This window comes from Astatotilapia calliptera, chromosome 8, assembly GCF_964374335.1.
Source record: "Astatotilapia calliptera chromosome 8, fAstCal68.1, whole genome shotgun sequence".
Lineage (NCBI taxonomy): Eukaryota > Metazoa > Chordata > Actinopteri > Cichliformes > Cichlidae > Astatotilapia > Astatotilapia calliptera.
This window is the reverse complement of record NC_137429.1, coordinates 29,829,718-29,845,073: the sequence shown is the minus strand read 5'-3', so window position 1 is coordinate 29,845,073 and position 15,356 is coordinate 29,829,718. Positions and strand designations below refer to the sequence as shown.

Genomic DNA, 15,356 nt, shown 5'->3' with positions numbered 1-15,356 from the left:
ACGCCCTCGGACCTGATTGGTCGGGTCATTCATCATCTCTGACCAAACTGTCACTGACTTTAGAGCCCAAATAAAACTCAGATCGCTTCTCGTCCACTCTCCTCCCACTGAGGTTGCTTTGATAATAACACATAAATACTTCTTTCCTCCTCCTGCTGTAACTGACCAACATCACAAAGTGCTGCTTGTGGGTTTCAGATGACTGTTGCTGTGCACTGTTGCTATATAAATAACATTGTGTCTGCATTTAGGTTCAATCCAAACTCCCAATTTGAGTTTTATCTTCTTTTCCGTTGCTGGGAATGGCTGGAAAGGCAGAGCACTGGAAAGGGTGTGGGCAGCAGCGGCTTGTTTCATTTAAAGCCACAAGTACAGAAACAGCCTCTGTGGGCGGGGCTAAAACAAGCGGCAGGAACCAGCTCTGGGGTGTACATGCTGGAGACATGTGGAGCTTCTGACTAGTTTAAAAAGGCTTTAACGGGACAACTTTCATACATGCTTGTGTGGATATTTAACCAAACAGTCTTCTCTCTTTTTCTTTCAGGGTTGAGTTCCAGAACAAGTTCTACTCGGGCCAGGGCTTCAAGTTTGTCCCCTTCTCGTTCGAGAGCATCCTGGAGGGAAGATTCGACGAGTGATCGGGCCTCGGCCCATCCAGCACAGTCTTCAGTGATCCCGTCCTGTGTTTGTGTGGCCGTGCATGAGCCCCAGTGCAGTGTTTTGTCTCCCCCTGGTGGCACTTTGTGAAGCTTTATTGTGTATGAGCTGTAGTTTAGTCCCTGTGAAGTGAAGCGTACTCCTGGGCTTATACCCACAAACCTGGTCTTTGCATTTAGACTGAAACACAGATATCACACAATCAGTCCAAACATTTTCACAAAGGTCAAATCAAGCTGAACAAAAGAATATTTTCATATGCAGCAGTTACGTGTATGCAGAGGTGCATCATCGGTCGCCCACAAGTTTATATACAATCAAACGTAAATAAATGATCGCGTCTCGCTGGATTTAAGGACATAAAGTCGTCTGTCTGTGTGACTGTCGTCAATAGTTCTCACATGCTGCTTACAGCTCACTGCTCCCTGGATCATCTTTCTATCCTTGGAGACCAGCTCCACCCGAGCTGCACCCGAGCTGAACCCGAGCCCCACCTGCTCTCATTCATCAGCTGCTGTGCTGCTTTCACACAGATGTGTGTAAAACCTGTGCTTACACTGTATTGTTTCTGTGAGGACACACCTCGCTCCAGTCGTCTGTGTTGCTCTTTGCAGGTAATCATTGAAATAATCTGATGGCAGCTTCGTATGTGAACGTGGAGCTTTGCCCTCTTTGGTGAACCCCAGCAGAAGGTTTCACACTAGCACTAAATCTGGCCCTAACATCGGGCGGCGCTGCGATCGCTCATTTACTCCCTAAATGATTTTAAACTGATTAAGCTCTGTATGAATATTTGGTTCCCCAGTGGTGGAGCACTACTCCGCTGTACATATGTCAGATCTCTTATCACATGGTACATCTCATGATAAATGCTTTGGCTTACTGGAAATACAGAATGTAGGTTTTGTAACTTTGACTCAGTGAGACAACATCCAGTCGGCTTTGTCAGATATTTTGCGATGTTTCTTTGCTCGATCACAACTGTGATCATTCCTGTAAGTGTCCATCTTACACAGTGACGAGGTTCTCACCGTTTGATTCTAACTTTTTAAACAAGCATTTGTTTTTAGTCCCCGTACATCACCTGTGATGCATTGTCACATACTTTGCCAGTTCAGTCACACATGCTCACATATCAAAGGAGACTTTATGCACATGCACGTCTCCATCTTTGAGAGTTTAGATCACAAACTAAGGCTGTTGTTGCACATGAAACAGCACGTTGAGCTGTTTGTTGCTGTGAGTCGAGCTGTTGCACTCTCAGGACTGATTCCACGCAGACCGTGATTATTGGGAGAGTTTTCACTGGGAACCCACTGAAGATCCTGCTCCTGCAGTGACAACACCTCAGCTGTGATGAGTGTTTTCACAGGTCACGTATTCCAGGATTAAAGCATCTTTAACAATGTGATATCAGCATTAGAATCATAATCTCATTGCAGCTTTTAAAGTGAATGTTTGGTTTGAATTAGTGTATGGCTGTAACCTGCTCCGTCTCTGTTTCCTGCTGTAAACCAGTTAAAGAGGGAACTGTCCAAACTCTGTACCGTCACCTCTGATTGTTTCAAAGCTTGGAAGATAATATCACATATAGACTTCAGGACTGTCCTTTGTTTCTTTAGCCTTTTATTTAATGGTTTGAAATCAGCGTCCAGCATCTCCAACTCCTGAGTATGTCTGAGATTTAAGGTTTAGTCAGCCGTTAGTCGGCATTCATGTTGGTTTGATCACCACAGCTGTTATTGAACTGGATTTTCATCATCCCTGTGTTTAGTTTTATGGGAACGTGTATTTGAAGTGCTGTAATGAACTCGTGTTTCCATTTGGATGAGAAAAAAATCAGACGTGCTGTTGATGTTGAACAGTGACAAGAAGTGTAAAGTGTTAATGTGTTAATAATAAACAGACACCTGGGGATTCATGCTGTGTGTGTGTGTGTGTGTGTGTGTGTGTGTGTGTGTGTGTGTGTGTGTGTGTGTGTGTGTGTGTGTGTGTGTGTGTGTGTTCTTTTGTAAATAGATGATAAGTCCGAACACTTTATTGTGATAGATTTCCGATTAGTTTCCGCCTTTCAACCAGACTAACAACTTCCTGTTGGGGTACATCACCATGGTGCCTTCACCTGCAATCGTAGGCGCTCCACAGCATCTTATAGGAAATAAGAAATCCTAATGATCCATCAGTTCTCTGTAAAATAAAACCAGCATTCCCAGAAAGTCACATAAACCTTAGAGAGTAGAAATGTCTGTTTTACACACAAGTTTTTGTGTTTTCCTCTCTGATGAACAGAAGTTGATCCTTATGATTAGCTTCATTCCTTGCTTTTGTTCCACCATACCACAGCAGGGCAACTTGTTGACTGTATATAAAGTTCCTCCATGCTGTCGGACCACCGATGTCACTGCAGGCTTTTTCTAAAGGAAAACGTCTTCTTTCAGCTGCTCCCTCTTGGCGTCTCCACAGCACATCATCTGCCTCCATCTCCCCCGTTCCAGCATCCTCCTTCCTCACATCAGCCCTCTGCGTGTCCTTCACTGCATCCATGAATCTTTCCCATAGGAAACATTCTTTTCTCCTGATTCTTATACTCTCCCCGAGCACTGAAACTTTGATGCAACATGCCTTATTCACACCCATTCACACTTTTTCTATGCAGTGGTGCTTTCTTTCTAGCGTCCACACTCTGATGGATGCATCAGAGACCGTTTACCACCGGGGTTAGTATCTTGGCCAAGGTTACTACAGCTTTGCATCGACTTCTTTACAGCGGCTCTCACTTCCTCCGCCTTCCTCTACACTTCCTGATTCATCCTCCTCTCCAATTGTCTTCCTTAATCAGCTCCTCCGGGAGCCTTTTTCAGCCCCCTTTACTTGTTAGTACGCTTCCATCTGCACATCCTTTCCAAATCTGCCTATCGACAAATGCCCGTCTCTCCTTGCTTTGTAAATAAAATGGCTAAGAATAGATGATTTTGTGGAAATCCACCACTGAAATAATTCTGGTCACATCTCAGTGATCACGTCTCTGCCTCAGGGTGTCACTGCTGAGCTCTCTCCTCATTTCACAACTGAAAACAGTTTCGGTTTCATTTCTACGCAGAGCTGCGGCTCGTTTTTCTGGCTACAAGGTATTTAAAAGTCTTCTTTTACCGAGCACCACTCATAACGTAACAATGTTGAATGTACATTTGAGCTTGTATGTAAAATGTGCAACAGCTGAACAGGTAAGAGGGCAGATACAGTCAGCAGGGAGTGGGCCGAACTGCGGGCCCAGCGTCGTTTCATTGGTTTCATAGTTTATATAATACATTTCCATCTGCAGTGTTTAATCACATAACATGCTTTGCGCTATCAAGCTATGAGTAATATCGGGCCAATGGCACAGTGTGGAGTATAACAGCTCACAGCATAGGATGCAAATATCTAATGGAAGTAGATGGCGTCCTGCGTATTTGTGCATCTTCATTCTACTGGATATAGTTTATCTGATGTCGGTATGTTTTAATATGACTCTATTTCTGCATGATCAAAGTCGACTTTGATCATGCTCCCGTTCTGTGGGTCCAGGTGAAATACAGAAACTAGCTGCTGCTGAGCTGTGTGAGTGAACAGGTGATGACATGAGCTTGGGCGCTAACTTTATTATCCAGCACAGTGTCGTGTTCGTAACTGAGCTGCCCAGCATTCATGTTGTTGTGTGTGTTCATGTGTTAAGACACTGTGGTCCACTCAGCCATGAGTCAGTGTGGAGACACAGAGGAGGGGGGCACACCATCTAAACATGCCAAGAGCATGGAAGCCTGCCTGGGCAATGAAGCTACGGGGTGAGACAAGAACTTCTTATACGGCATACAAACTAGTACTATTTCATTTTAAAATAATCCTGAGGCAATGCTCTGTGGGGGTCTCCCCCCATGGCAAACACAGTGAGCCATGTTGTAAAGGAAGTGGAGTAACCATGTGGGCTTCACCAAGTTATGTCCCTCTATGTATTTGTTTATCCAAAAAATCAGTTTTAAAGCAATGTAAAATCATTGACACATAATGACTGGATTTGATATCTTTGAAATTTAATATACAGTATGCTGTTTCCCTACCAGGATGCCGAAGCAGTTAGCAGGCTCTCCTCTGTCCAGCTCTATGTCCATGAAAAGTGACTGGTCTATGGACCCGCCTTTAAATTTCAAAGAAGGGAACCTCTCTGTTGACAAAAGGTAACATTTTGAAAGTCATAAAAGCAATCAGCCCTGCCTCTTTGTTTTCAAAAACATCACTAATGCTGCACCTAAGGGTTAAATGTCCACTCCATCAGGGACTTGTGAGCGTCTCATAGCACACTGCTGTCCTCACTCCTACACTTAGCTGATGTAAACTGTCAGTGTCCCGCCCACTTTACTGTTGTTCTGCATTTCATTTGGCTCAGTTAGTATTTCATTAATCCCACGTACACCTGTAGACACCTGTAGACCCTTTATCGTTACCTACTGGTCCGTGCTGTGCTGAATATGTGCCGATCAGAGGACAGATACCAGAAATAACTGTGTACATATTCAACTTTCAGTTTATTTATGCAGTGATCCATAGTGTTACTGACCATTACTGCATTTAATAATGTTAATTGTGGATGTGTGCACGTGTGCGCTCTCTTCGCAGAGTCAGGCAACAAAAGTCTGAGGTTCATAGCTGTCAGTCTGCTCAGCAGCATCAAACAACGTTGGACTCAGTTTTTATGGTGGGAAAGTCTAAAGCACATTTTCATCACTGTTCTGTTTCTAATTGGCTCAATGACATTCCCCTGACAGAGGAGAATATGTGCACAATGCATAAATAAATACATGCATAAATGCTGAAAGATAATTTCCTATAATATTGTCTTCCAGCTGCTTGAAGAGAACATCATCACTTTTGTGAAGAATGAGCTTAAAAGGTTTCAGAGGATTCTGCAGCGTTCCACCTGCCCAGAGAAGGACAGCGAGGATGAGGATGTGTTAGCTTCTAAGGCTGAAGAGCAGACATGGAGCACCAGGGAGGCTTTTGTGAAGATCACACTGGACTTTCTGAGGGGGATGAACCAGGAGGAGCTGGCTGTCTGTTTGCAGAGCAGTAAGGGCACTCCCACTGATGCAAAGTAGGGCTGGGCGATATGGCCTAAAATCCATATCGCAGTATAGGTTGAAGCATGTGCGGTAACGATATATATCACAATTTATTTTCTTCTGTATACCGTATTTTCCGCACTATAAGGCGCACTTAAAGTCCGTAAATTTTCTCAAAAATCAACAGTGTGCCTTACAATCCGGTGCGTCTCATGTATGAATTCTGGTTGTGCTCACTGACCTCAAACCGATTTCATGTGCTACACGGCGCTCAAAAATCTGTCAAAAATGTTGTAGTACGACTTTGGTAAGCTACGAAGCCGCACTGCTTGATGGATTGTTGGAGCATTACGGCTACTGTAGTCAGGAGCCTCGCAGAGTAATCTGGGTCCTAAACTCCGTCCACTTTAGGTCCCAAAGTCAAACAAACACTGCAGCATCACTGAGAGTTAAAAACTGTCTAAATTATTTCACCTTTAATAAAATGATCAGTGTTGCTGCTTTACCAGGTGTAACAATTAAGTTTAACATCCAGGCATCCATGAAAACAGAATTTATTAAATTCAACAGCGTTAGAAGTTAGCAGGAAGTTAGCTCGCTAGCTTCCACCTAAACATGCAGTGATGTTTGTAGGGTTACTGAAGTTGGGCTAGCTGGTATATAATGATGTGCTACGTGATTGCTAGCGACACAGCTATGTTAGCATATATAGCAGATATATATATATATAAACACAGTGAAGCTGGAGGATGAACGCTAACTTTTTTCCAATCGATAAAAGTTAACATGAGGGTTCCCGATGGTTAGGGACAAATGCAATCGCATGGCAGGATGCTCTAAATGGACCAAACTTCAGTCAGGAGAACAACTGAGATAATCCATCCACAATACGAGGTTAGTCATTAATATACTGCAACAACATGGGAATAGAGCAGCTGCCAGAGAATTCAGCATTAATGAATCAATGGTACAGAAGTGGAGGAAGCACAGTTTTTGGCTTTCCTCATATTCCAAAAGTGCTTCATCTCTTCACTATTACTGTCGCTGGCATAATTTGCAGATGATTTTTCTTGCAGCTGCTGCAATGCTTTTGACCAAAACAGGCACTTGATGACATCATCAGCATGCACTATCGCAGTAGAGCGGTATAGTCAAAATCCCTACCGTTGGTCAAATTCATATTGTTTCTACCATATACTGTTTATACCGCCCACCCCTAATGCAAAGCCTCAGTCTGTTGTGGGTGCACGTAGTCGTGTACAACGACTGGGATATGACACTATAACCCAGTGATTTCTCTGCGGCTAACGTACTATTTAATGAGTCTAAAAATAAGAAATCATCCACACGGTTAGTCATTGTCTGTACAAACATTACAAGTATATTTAAAAGTACTTGATGAGTCAATGTGACCTTTATTTCACAAAGCAAGTCATTAAGAAACGATTCTTGTGATTTGGCACTGTATAGGTAAAACTGAATTGAATTAATTCCGCAGTGGAGGCATTGCTGAGCAACTTGGGCTTCTTATTTTGCCCAGTGATATTTGGCATACAGACTGAAGCAGCCAGCCCAAGAGAAGCACAGAGAAGCACACAGCTGTCGTGGTTATCAAACAGATTATATTTTATCCTCTGCTAGAAAAGCCTCATATTTTAAATTTTGACCAGCTGTTCATTGTTCTGAAATTTTAACACCATCTCATTTGTTTTTTGTCCAACAGGAGTGGGTGCATCCATTTGCCAGGATAAACTCAAATTAAATCTTAGAAGGAAGTTCCAGCATTTGTTTGAGGGAATTACTAAAGTAGGAAACCCAACACCTCTCAATCAGATCTACACAGAGCTGTACATCACAGAGGGAGGGACCGGAGAGGTCAGTGACGAACATGAGGTCAGACAGATCGAAACAGCATCTAGACGACGTGCGAGGTTAGAAAAGACAATCGCCTGTAAAGACATATTTCAGCCGCTGCTGGGAAGAGATCAACCAGTCAGAACAGTGCTGACAAAGGGAGTGGCTGGTATTGGGAAAACGATATTAACACAAAAGTTCACTCTAGACTGGGCAGAAGGCAAAAACAACCAAGATATCCAGTTTACATTTCCATTCACTTTCAGGGAGCTAAATGGATTAAAGGAGGAAAAGTTCAGCTTGGTAGAACTCGTTCATCTCTTCTTCTCTGAAACAAAGGATGCAGAATTTTGCAGATTTGAAGACTTCCAGGTTGTGTTTATCTTTGACGGTCTAGATGAGTGTCGCCTTCCTCTGGACTTTCAAAATAATAAGATCCTAACTGATGTCACAGAGTCCACCTCAGTGGATGCACTGCTGACAAACCTTATCAGAGGAAAACTCCTTCCATCTGCTCGACTCTGGATAACCACGCGGCCTGCAATGGCCAGTCATATTGATCCTAAATGTGTTGACGTAATAACAGAAATCAGAGGGTTCACTGACTCGAAGAAGGAGGAGTACTTCAGGAAGAGTTTCAGGAATGAAAAGCAGGCCAGCAGGATCATTTCCCACATTAAAGCATCACAAAGCCTCCACATCATGTGCCACATCCCAGTCTTCTGCTGGATCACTGCTACGGTTCTGGAGGATGTGCTGAAAACCAAGAAGGGAGGAGAGCTGCCCAAGAACTTGACAGAGCTGTACATCCACTTCCTGGTAGTTCAGGCCAAAATGAAAAAGGTCAAGTATGATGGAGGAGCTGAGACAGATCCACACTGGAGTCCAGAGAGCAGGAAGATGATTGAATCTCTGGGAAAACTGGCTTTTGATCAGCTGCAGAAAGGAAACCTGATCTTCTATGAATCAGACCTGACAGAGTGTGGCATTGATATCAGAGCAGCCTCAGTGTACTCAGGAGTGTTCACACAGATCTTTAAAGAGGAGCGAGGGCTGTACCAGGACAAGGTGTTCTGCTTCGTCCATTTGAGTGTTCAGGAGTTTCTGGCTGCTCTTCACGTCCATCTGACCTTCATCAACTCTGGAATCAACCTGCTGGAAGAGGAGCAAACAACCACTCAGATGTCAAAGCCTAATCAATATGAACTGAAACTCTTCTACCAGAGTGCCGTGGAACAGGCCTTACAAAGTCCAAATGGTTACTTGGACTTGTTTCTACGTTTCCTTTTGGGTTTGTCACTGCAGTCCAATCAGACTCTCCTACAAGGACTACTCAAAGAGATAGGCGTAAACTCACAGATAAACCAGGAAGTAGCCAAGTACATCAGGGAGAACATTGGGGAGAATCTGTCCCCAGAGAGAAGCATTAACCTGTTCCACTGTCTGAATGAGCTGAACGACCACTCTCTAGTGGAAAGGATCCAACAGTCGTTGACATCAGGAAATCTTTTCACGGTTAAACTATCCCCTGCTCAGTGGTCTGCTTTGGTCTTCATCTTACTGTCTTCAGAAAAAGATTTGAATGAGTTTGACCTGAGGAAGTACTCTGCTTCTGAAGAAGGTCTTATGTGGCTGCTGCCAGTGGTCAAAGCTTCCAGTAAATCTCTGTATGTTCATGCACGACCAGATAAGTCACTGTCACTTTAAATACTGTAAAGAAAGAGAAAAAATGATTAACTTCCTACTTGTTTTTTTCCTTACCCCATCAGGATGATTGGATGTAACCTTTTGAGCAGAAGCTGTAAAGCACTGTCCTCTGTTCTTAGCAAGTCCTCTAGTTTAAAAGAGCTGGACCTGAGTTACAACAACCTGCATGATTCAGGCATAAGGACAATGTTTGCAGATCTGGAGAAAAACTTTAAACTTGAGGTTCTCAGGTTGGTTTCAGAATTTTTACACTAAAATTGTATTATTTAAATATATAGGTTAGAAAATGAAACAGGGAAAGTCAGGAAACTGTTAATCTCCATAAGTTCATATGTGTATTTTCATACTTACCATTAATTTTTAGTGTGATGGCTGCACACTGAGACTCTTAAACTTTCAGCTGGATCCATTTAAACATTAAAGGCCACTCTGTGCTTTCAGGTCTAAACTTGGCCCCATAATCTAATAATGGCCAGATCAAAGTAAAAGCTTTACTCAGTGAATATTCTTGGTGCTAAATAGCATACAAATAGACTGATGATTATTTCTAATCCACGTTCTTTTGCTGCAGTTCGCACAATTTACAGGTCACACAGACAGACAGACAGACAGCCCAATAGATAGATTGATAGCTTGATAGATTATCTTAGGAAGAAGAAAAACATAGATCTTATTTTTTCTTAAAAGAACCACTGTATTACAGCAACCAAAAAACGTAATTCAATAAATCAAAATCTAAATTTTATATAATAAGAAGAATTCATTTCTGAAAAAACAAACAACAACCCCAAACAAACGCTGAATTACAGGTTTAATGTGGGTTCTTTACCTTTAACAGAAAAACACAGTAAATGGGGACATCAAGAGCTCAGAATAATCAATACTTAAATGTAATTGTATTTAATTAAATATAATTAAAGTATACATCTCAACAGGAACACTGAAATGAGGGGACTTCAGTTAATAAAATCAAATAGTGTTAAAAAAATGGCTAGATTCCCTGTTAGTGGTTTTAAAATAAATGGAGGCTGTGCTCTTCAAGATCATGTCCCTTAAAGGTCCGATGGTGTAATGTCCAAATACCTCGGAACAATTATAGATTCCAAACTGAACTTTGAAACAAACTGAGAAGCTTAGTCATGTTTCACAACGCTGTCTTATTTCCACCTTAATAAACCATGATGATTTCATTTAACATGATTTTAAATCAAATTGTGAAACAGAGGAGGCATTTTTGGTTTTATTTATTTCTTCATTATGCAATATTATGCTTTTCTGTTATCTCTGTTTGTATTGAAAATGTATAGTGTCGATGAATGACACCATAGTAACCTGAACCTACCCCTGAATGAATAAATCTATATTCAAATATTTTTCAATAATTCTCATTAGTACGAGCTGAAATTTGTTTTGTTTTTTTTCTGTATTTTTTTTATTCCACATTTCTGATGAATGCTCAATATTATGTCTTCAGGCTAAATGGCTGCGAGCTTTCATGGAGAAGCTGTAAAACTCTCTCCAGAGTTCTCAGCAGTCAGTCCTCTACTCTGGAAGTGCTGGATCTAAATAATAATGAGTTGACGGATTTAGCAGTCACGTATCTCTTCACGCCACTTGAGAGTCAACTGTGTACACTGAAGATTGTCAGGTAAGAGCTTTTCAACAACATGTGACAACATTCATATTCAAATCAGCACTTCTGAACCTGTGGTGCCTAACATTCAGAATCTGAAGGGTCTAGTTTGTCCTGAAAATTCTATTTTGCTGGATTTCTTATAAATTTTACTGAATTCTTTTTTTTCTTCAGGCTGGGTGGCTGTAGCCTGTCGAATGAAAGCTGTGAAGCTCTTGCTTCAGTCCTCAGTTGCCAGTCATTCAGTATGATAGAGCTGGACCTGAACAATAATGACCTGCAGGACTCAGGAGTGGCGCTGCTGTCTTGTGGATTGAAGAGTCCTCAGTGCAAACTTGAAACTCTCAGGTTAGATAAGAATATGCTTTTGTTTTTTGTTATTTCAAGTTTTTTAATGTTGTCATATCACACATTTTCTACAGTTAATGCAAAATTTCAAACAGATAAACCCAATGATGTTGAAATGTTTACAGCTTGTCAGGTTGTCTGATAACAAAGAAGGGTTGTGCTTCGTTGAGCTCAGCACTGAGTTCAAACCCTTCTCATCTAAGAAAGCTGGATCTGAGTTATAATCACCCAGGACCCACAGGAGTGACGCTCTTCTCTGCTGCACTGCAGGATCCACACTGCAGATTGGACTCTCTAAGGTAGGAAGACAGGTGCTCGTAACCTTATTCAAATTAAGACTTCAGAAACCAACCTATGGATACTACAAGCAAACTGTCAGTCACATGTAAAAACATTTTTTGGTTACCCTAACTGGAGCAAGAGTGTACAAAACAAACATCATGTTCTATTTAATACAAGTGACTGAGGCAATAAACCCATCAGAAAAGTCTTTACCAAGGTCAAACAATACCATAGCCACCCACTCAATCCAGTTCAGTTCAACTTTATTTACTTAACCCCAAATCACAACAACAGTTGTCTCAAAGCGCTTCATATTGTAAGGTGAACACCCTACAAAAATCAACAAACAAACCCTTATTGGCAAGCACTTGGCAACAGTGGGAAGGAAAAACTTTAACTTTAACAGGAAGAAACCTTCAGCAGAAGCAGGCTCGGGGGAGGCGGGGCCATCTGTTGGGGTGAGGGGAGGGAGACAGGACAAAGACACGCTGTGAAAGAGAGCCAGAGATGAATCATAACTAACCATTAAATGCAGAGAGGTGTATAAACATTTAGAGATTTGGAAGAGGGGAGTGAAGAAGCCCACGGAGGCCTCGGCCCATTGCACTGTAACTAAGGGAGAGTTCGGAGTCACCTGATCCAGCCATTAGTTTATGCTTTAGCAAAAATGAAAGTTTGAACCTTAATCTTCAAAGTCGAGAGGTTGTCTCTCTCTCCCAAATCCACAATTCGTTCCACAGAAGAGGGGCCTGAAAACTGAAGGCTCTGCCTCCCATTCTACTTTTAAATACTCTAGGAACAACAAGTAGGCCTGCAGAGCGAGAGCGAAGTGCTCTAATAGGGTGATATGGTACTACAAGGTCATTAAGATAAGATGGGGCCTGATTATTTAAGACCTTGTATGTGAGGAGCAGGATTTTGAATTCTGGATTTAACAGGAAGCCATTTTGGATTAGCTGAAGGCTTTTCAGGGAGTTTTTAGGACTTCCTGATAATAATGAATTACAGTCGTCCAGCCTGGAAGTAATAAATCAGATTTTTTTAGAGGACAGAATACTGTTCTGAGATGCAAATTTTTAGCTAGTCAAGCACATCGTGTCTTGCTTATCCTCCAAACTCAGCTAAACAAAACCAACGAATGTATGAAAACATTTTCATGTCTCTTTGTTTGAATTATTATTCCAGGCTGGACAGCTGCGGAGCTCAACGATTGAAACCAGGACTGAGGAAATGTAAGTGTTTTTAGCTTGATTAATGAAGCTAAAATGAGCTTATGTATATATATATATATATATATATATATATATACATACACACACCGAGTGTCATTCATCTAAAGAAAAGACAGATCTATGACCTGGACTTTGTGAAGGTTTAAATACATTTATGATCAAACTTGATTATGTAGAGTTTGTATCATTTCTTTGATGCCTACCAAATGTCTTTGAACTCTGTTAGCTCACAGTTAAAAGATTTGTTTCATGTTTTAGCACCGATGTGTTGTTATCACATTTCTTAATATTAAGTTGGCAAAAAGATTTTACCTTTTAAGATTTTATGCCTTAAACTTGCTGACTTGCAGTACATTTACTAATTGTTTATCTGAAGCTGTAGTATAAAATAATTTGATATAACAATGGATTAATTTGCTCTGGGTCATGTGATCTGCGTGGTGATGCAGTCATGTGATGTGACTGGCATCAGTGCTTGGCTCTGTGGACGGTTCTGACGGTTCTGTTTTCATTTTGATCTGCCGTCAGACGCCTGTGAACTCAAAATGGACCCGAACACAGTACACAGGAACCTTTACCTGACAGAAAACAACATTGTGACAGATGACGACGAGGAATGGCTGTATCCAGATCACTCTGAGAGGTTTGAGTGCTGGTACCAGCTGATGTGTACACGTGGCCTGACTGGTCACTGTTACTGGGAGGTGGACTGGAGTGGGCTGGTATCTATAGGAGTGACTTACAGAGGGATTAAAAGGAGTGGTGATGGTATTGACAGTCGTATTGGTGGGAACAACATCTCCTGGAGTCTGGACTGTTCTGCTGACAATTATTCTGCATGGCATAATAACTCAGTCCGGATCATAGATAGCCCTGCTCCCTCCACTGAAACGAACAGAGTGGGAGTGTATTTGGACTGGTCTGCTGGCACTGTATCCTTCTACAGAATCATTTTTGATACACCAACACACATCCACACGTTCCACTGCAGCTTCACCGAACCTCTTTATCCTATCTTCAGGATACGGTCAGAGTTCACCTATGGTGTTTACAACTCTGTGTCTCTATGTCAGATGGATGCAGAAGACTAGAGACAAACTGCTTTCCTTACACGTTTATTTGAAGCATTTTATAATTTGAAGATAACTGACAAACATGGACTATAATGGACTATAACAGACACAAAGTTTTACATCTTGGTTTGGCAGCTGCAAGTCCTGTAAGAAGCAACAACTGAATAGCATTGTTAAGACTGCCAGGAGGATTGTTGGTGCCCCTCTCTCGCCTCTGGAGGAGATCTACAAACAGGGCCGCATACACAGAGCTATCTCCATCATCAGAGACCCCCACCACCCGTCTCATGGCCTGTTCTTCCTCCTGCCGTCTGGCAAGAGGTACAGGAGCATCAGCTGCAGAACCACCAGGATGCTGGAAGGCTTCTTTGCACAAGCTGTGAGACTGATAAATGGACTGTGCCCCCTCCCCATCCACTCAGCTACTCACACAGCTACACTGTAAGATCCACAATCGGACTGTGATGCCCCCTATCTGCACACACACACACACACACACACACACACACACACACACACACACACACACACACACACACACACACACACACACACACAATATACTCCCCAGATACACACACTACTTACTTTAACAACCCCCTTCTGTGAAAGGACTGCTGCTACCTGTATGAGTGTGACTGTTTAGACTTGTGTTTGTTTTAGAATTTAGATTTTATGTTCTTTATCCCCATTTATTGTTACGATTTTTTACTGCTCTTTTTAAAACTTTTTCTTTTTTAAATTGTATTGACTATTGCACTGTAGAGGCTGGTGAGAAACAGTATTTCAGCCTGGGTAACACCAATGACAATAAACGTGAAACTAATAGACTATAAAGATGGAAAATTAAGGAGAAGAGCATTACAGGACATCCAGGCCTTTATACGTTTAATACATGCCTGTATTGCTGTTTGTATCACTTGGCTTCATGTATAAATAAAGAGAAGGGTATTATCTGCACTGTTTTCAATGACACAGCCTAAGGGAATCATGTATGCTATAAAAACTGTTGGTCGCAGCAGAGAACCTAGTGAAACTTCACACCAACTCTTTTGAAGAAGAGTACTCCCTATTTACTTGAATAAACTGTAAATTATCAGATCGTTATGATTCACTCATGTGTAGCTTAAATGCTGAAATAAATCTGTCTTGGACCATTGTCAGAGCTGTTTGTTGCTGTACGTCTTATTTGCTAAATGCAACAAAATATGGTATTACTCTAATGACATGGCAAAATTAAAATACTAAATAATCATTTTTAAAAATCCATTGCAGAGAAGTTACATTTGGTCAAAGATTTAAATTATTTCCACTTATTAGTGATACTGAAGGACCCGTCCCATCCTGGCAACAAACTGTTCCAACTTCTGCAATCTGGTAGAAGGTTCAGCATCATCCGGGCAAGGACAGAGAGACTCAAGAGGAGCTTCTATCCCCAAGCCATCCGTGCCCTAAACACACACACCCGCCCTCT

At 41.8% G+C, this 15,356-nt stretch overlaps 2 protein-coding genes across 5 annotated transcripts in view; both read left to right on the top strand.

The window, feature by feature from the left end:
- LOC113027748 (V-type proton ATPase 116 kDa subunit a 1-like) overlaps window positions 1–2,578 on the top strand; it is a 29,070-nt gene extending 26,492 nt beyond the window's left edge. For all 4 annotated transcript variants that reach the window (XM_026177514.2, XM_026177513.2, XM_026177511.2 and 1 more), the window contains one exon: window positions 545–2,578. In XM_026177514.2, coding sequence (XP_026033299.1) covers window positions 545–638 — 94 coding nt within the window. In that variant the 3' untranslated portion in view covers window positions 639–2,578. The remainder of the gene's footprint in view (window positions 1–544) is intronic.
- A 298-nt stretch (window positions 2,579–2,876) lies between these two features.
- LOC113027747 (protein NLRC3-like) lies at window positions 2,877–15,047 on the top strand. Its single transcript, XM_080305686.1, has 11 exons — window positions 2,877–4,481; window positions 4,758–4,871; window positions 5,311–5,389; window positions 5,538–5,760; window positions 7,477–9,274; window positions 9,377–9,544; window positions 10,789–10,962; window positions 11,122–11,295; window positions 11,421–11,594; window positions 12,763–12,809; window positions 13,338–15,047. The coding sequence occupies exons 1-11, from the start codon at window positions 4,393–4,395 to the stop codon at window positions 13,898–13,900; spliced, it is 3,603 nt and encodes a 1,200-aa protein (XP_080161812.1). The 5' UTR covers window positions 2,877–4,392; the 3' UTR covers window positions 13,901–15,047.
- Window positions 15,048–15,356: the final 309 nt, after the last annotated feature.

Excerpts from the sequence above, each read along its gene's own strand:
- LOC113027747 (XM_080305686.1), top strand. The coding sequence starts at position 4,393 with ATGAGTCAGTGTGGAGACACAGAGGAGGGGGGCACACCATCTAAACAT. Across the intron at positions 9,545-10,788 it reads TTTAAACTTGAGGTTCTCAG|GCTAAATGGCTGCGAGCTTT; the intron begins GTTGGTTTCAGA and ends TTATGTCTTCAG. Across the intron at positions 11,595-12,762 it reads TGCAGATTGGACTCTCTAAG|GCTGGACAGCTGCGGAGCTC; the intron begins GTAGGAAGACAG and ends TTATTATTCCAG.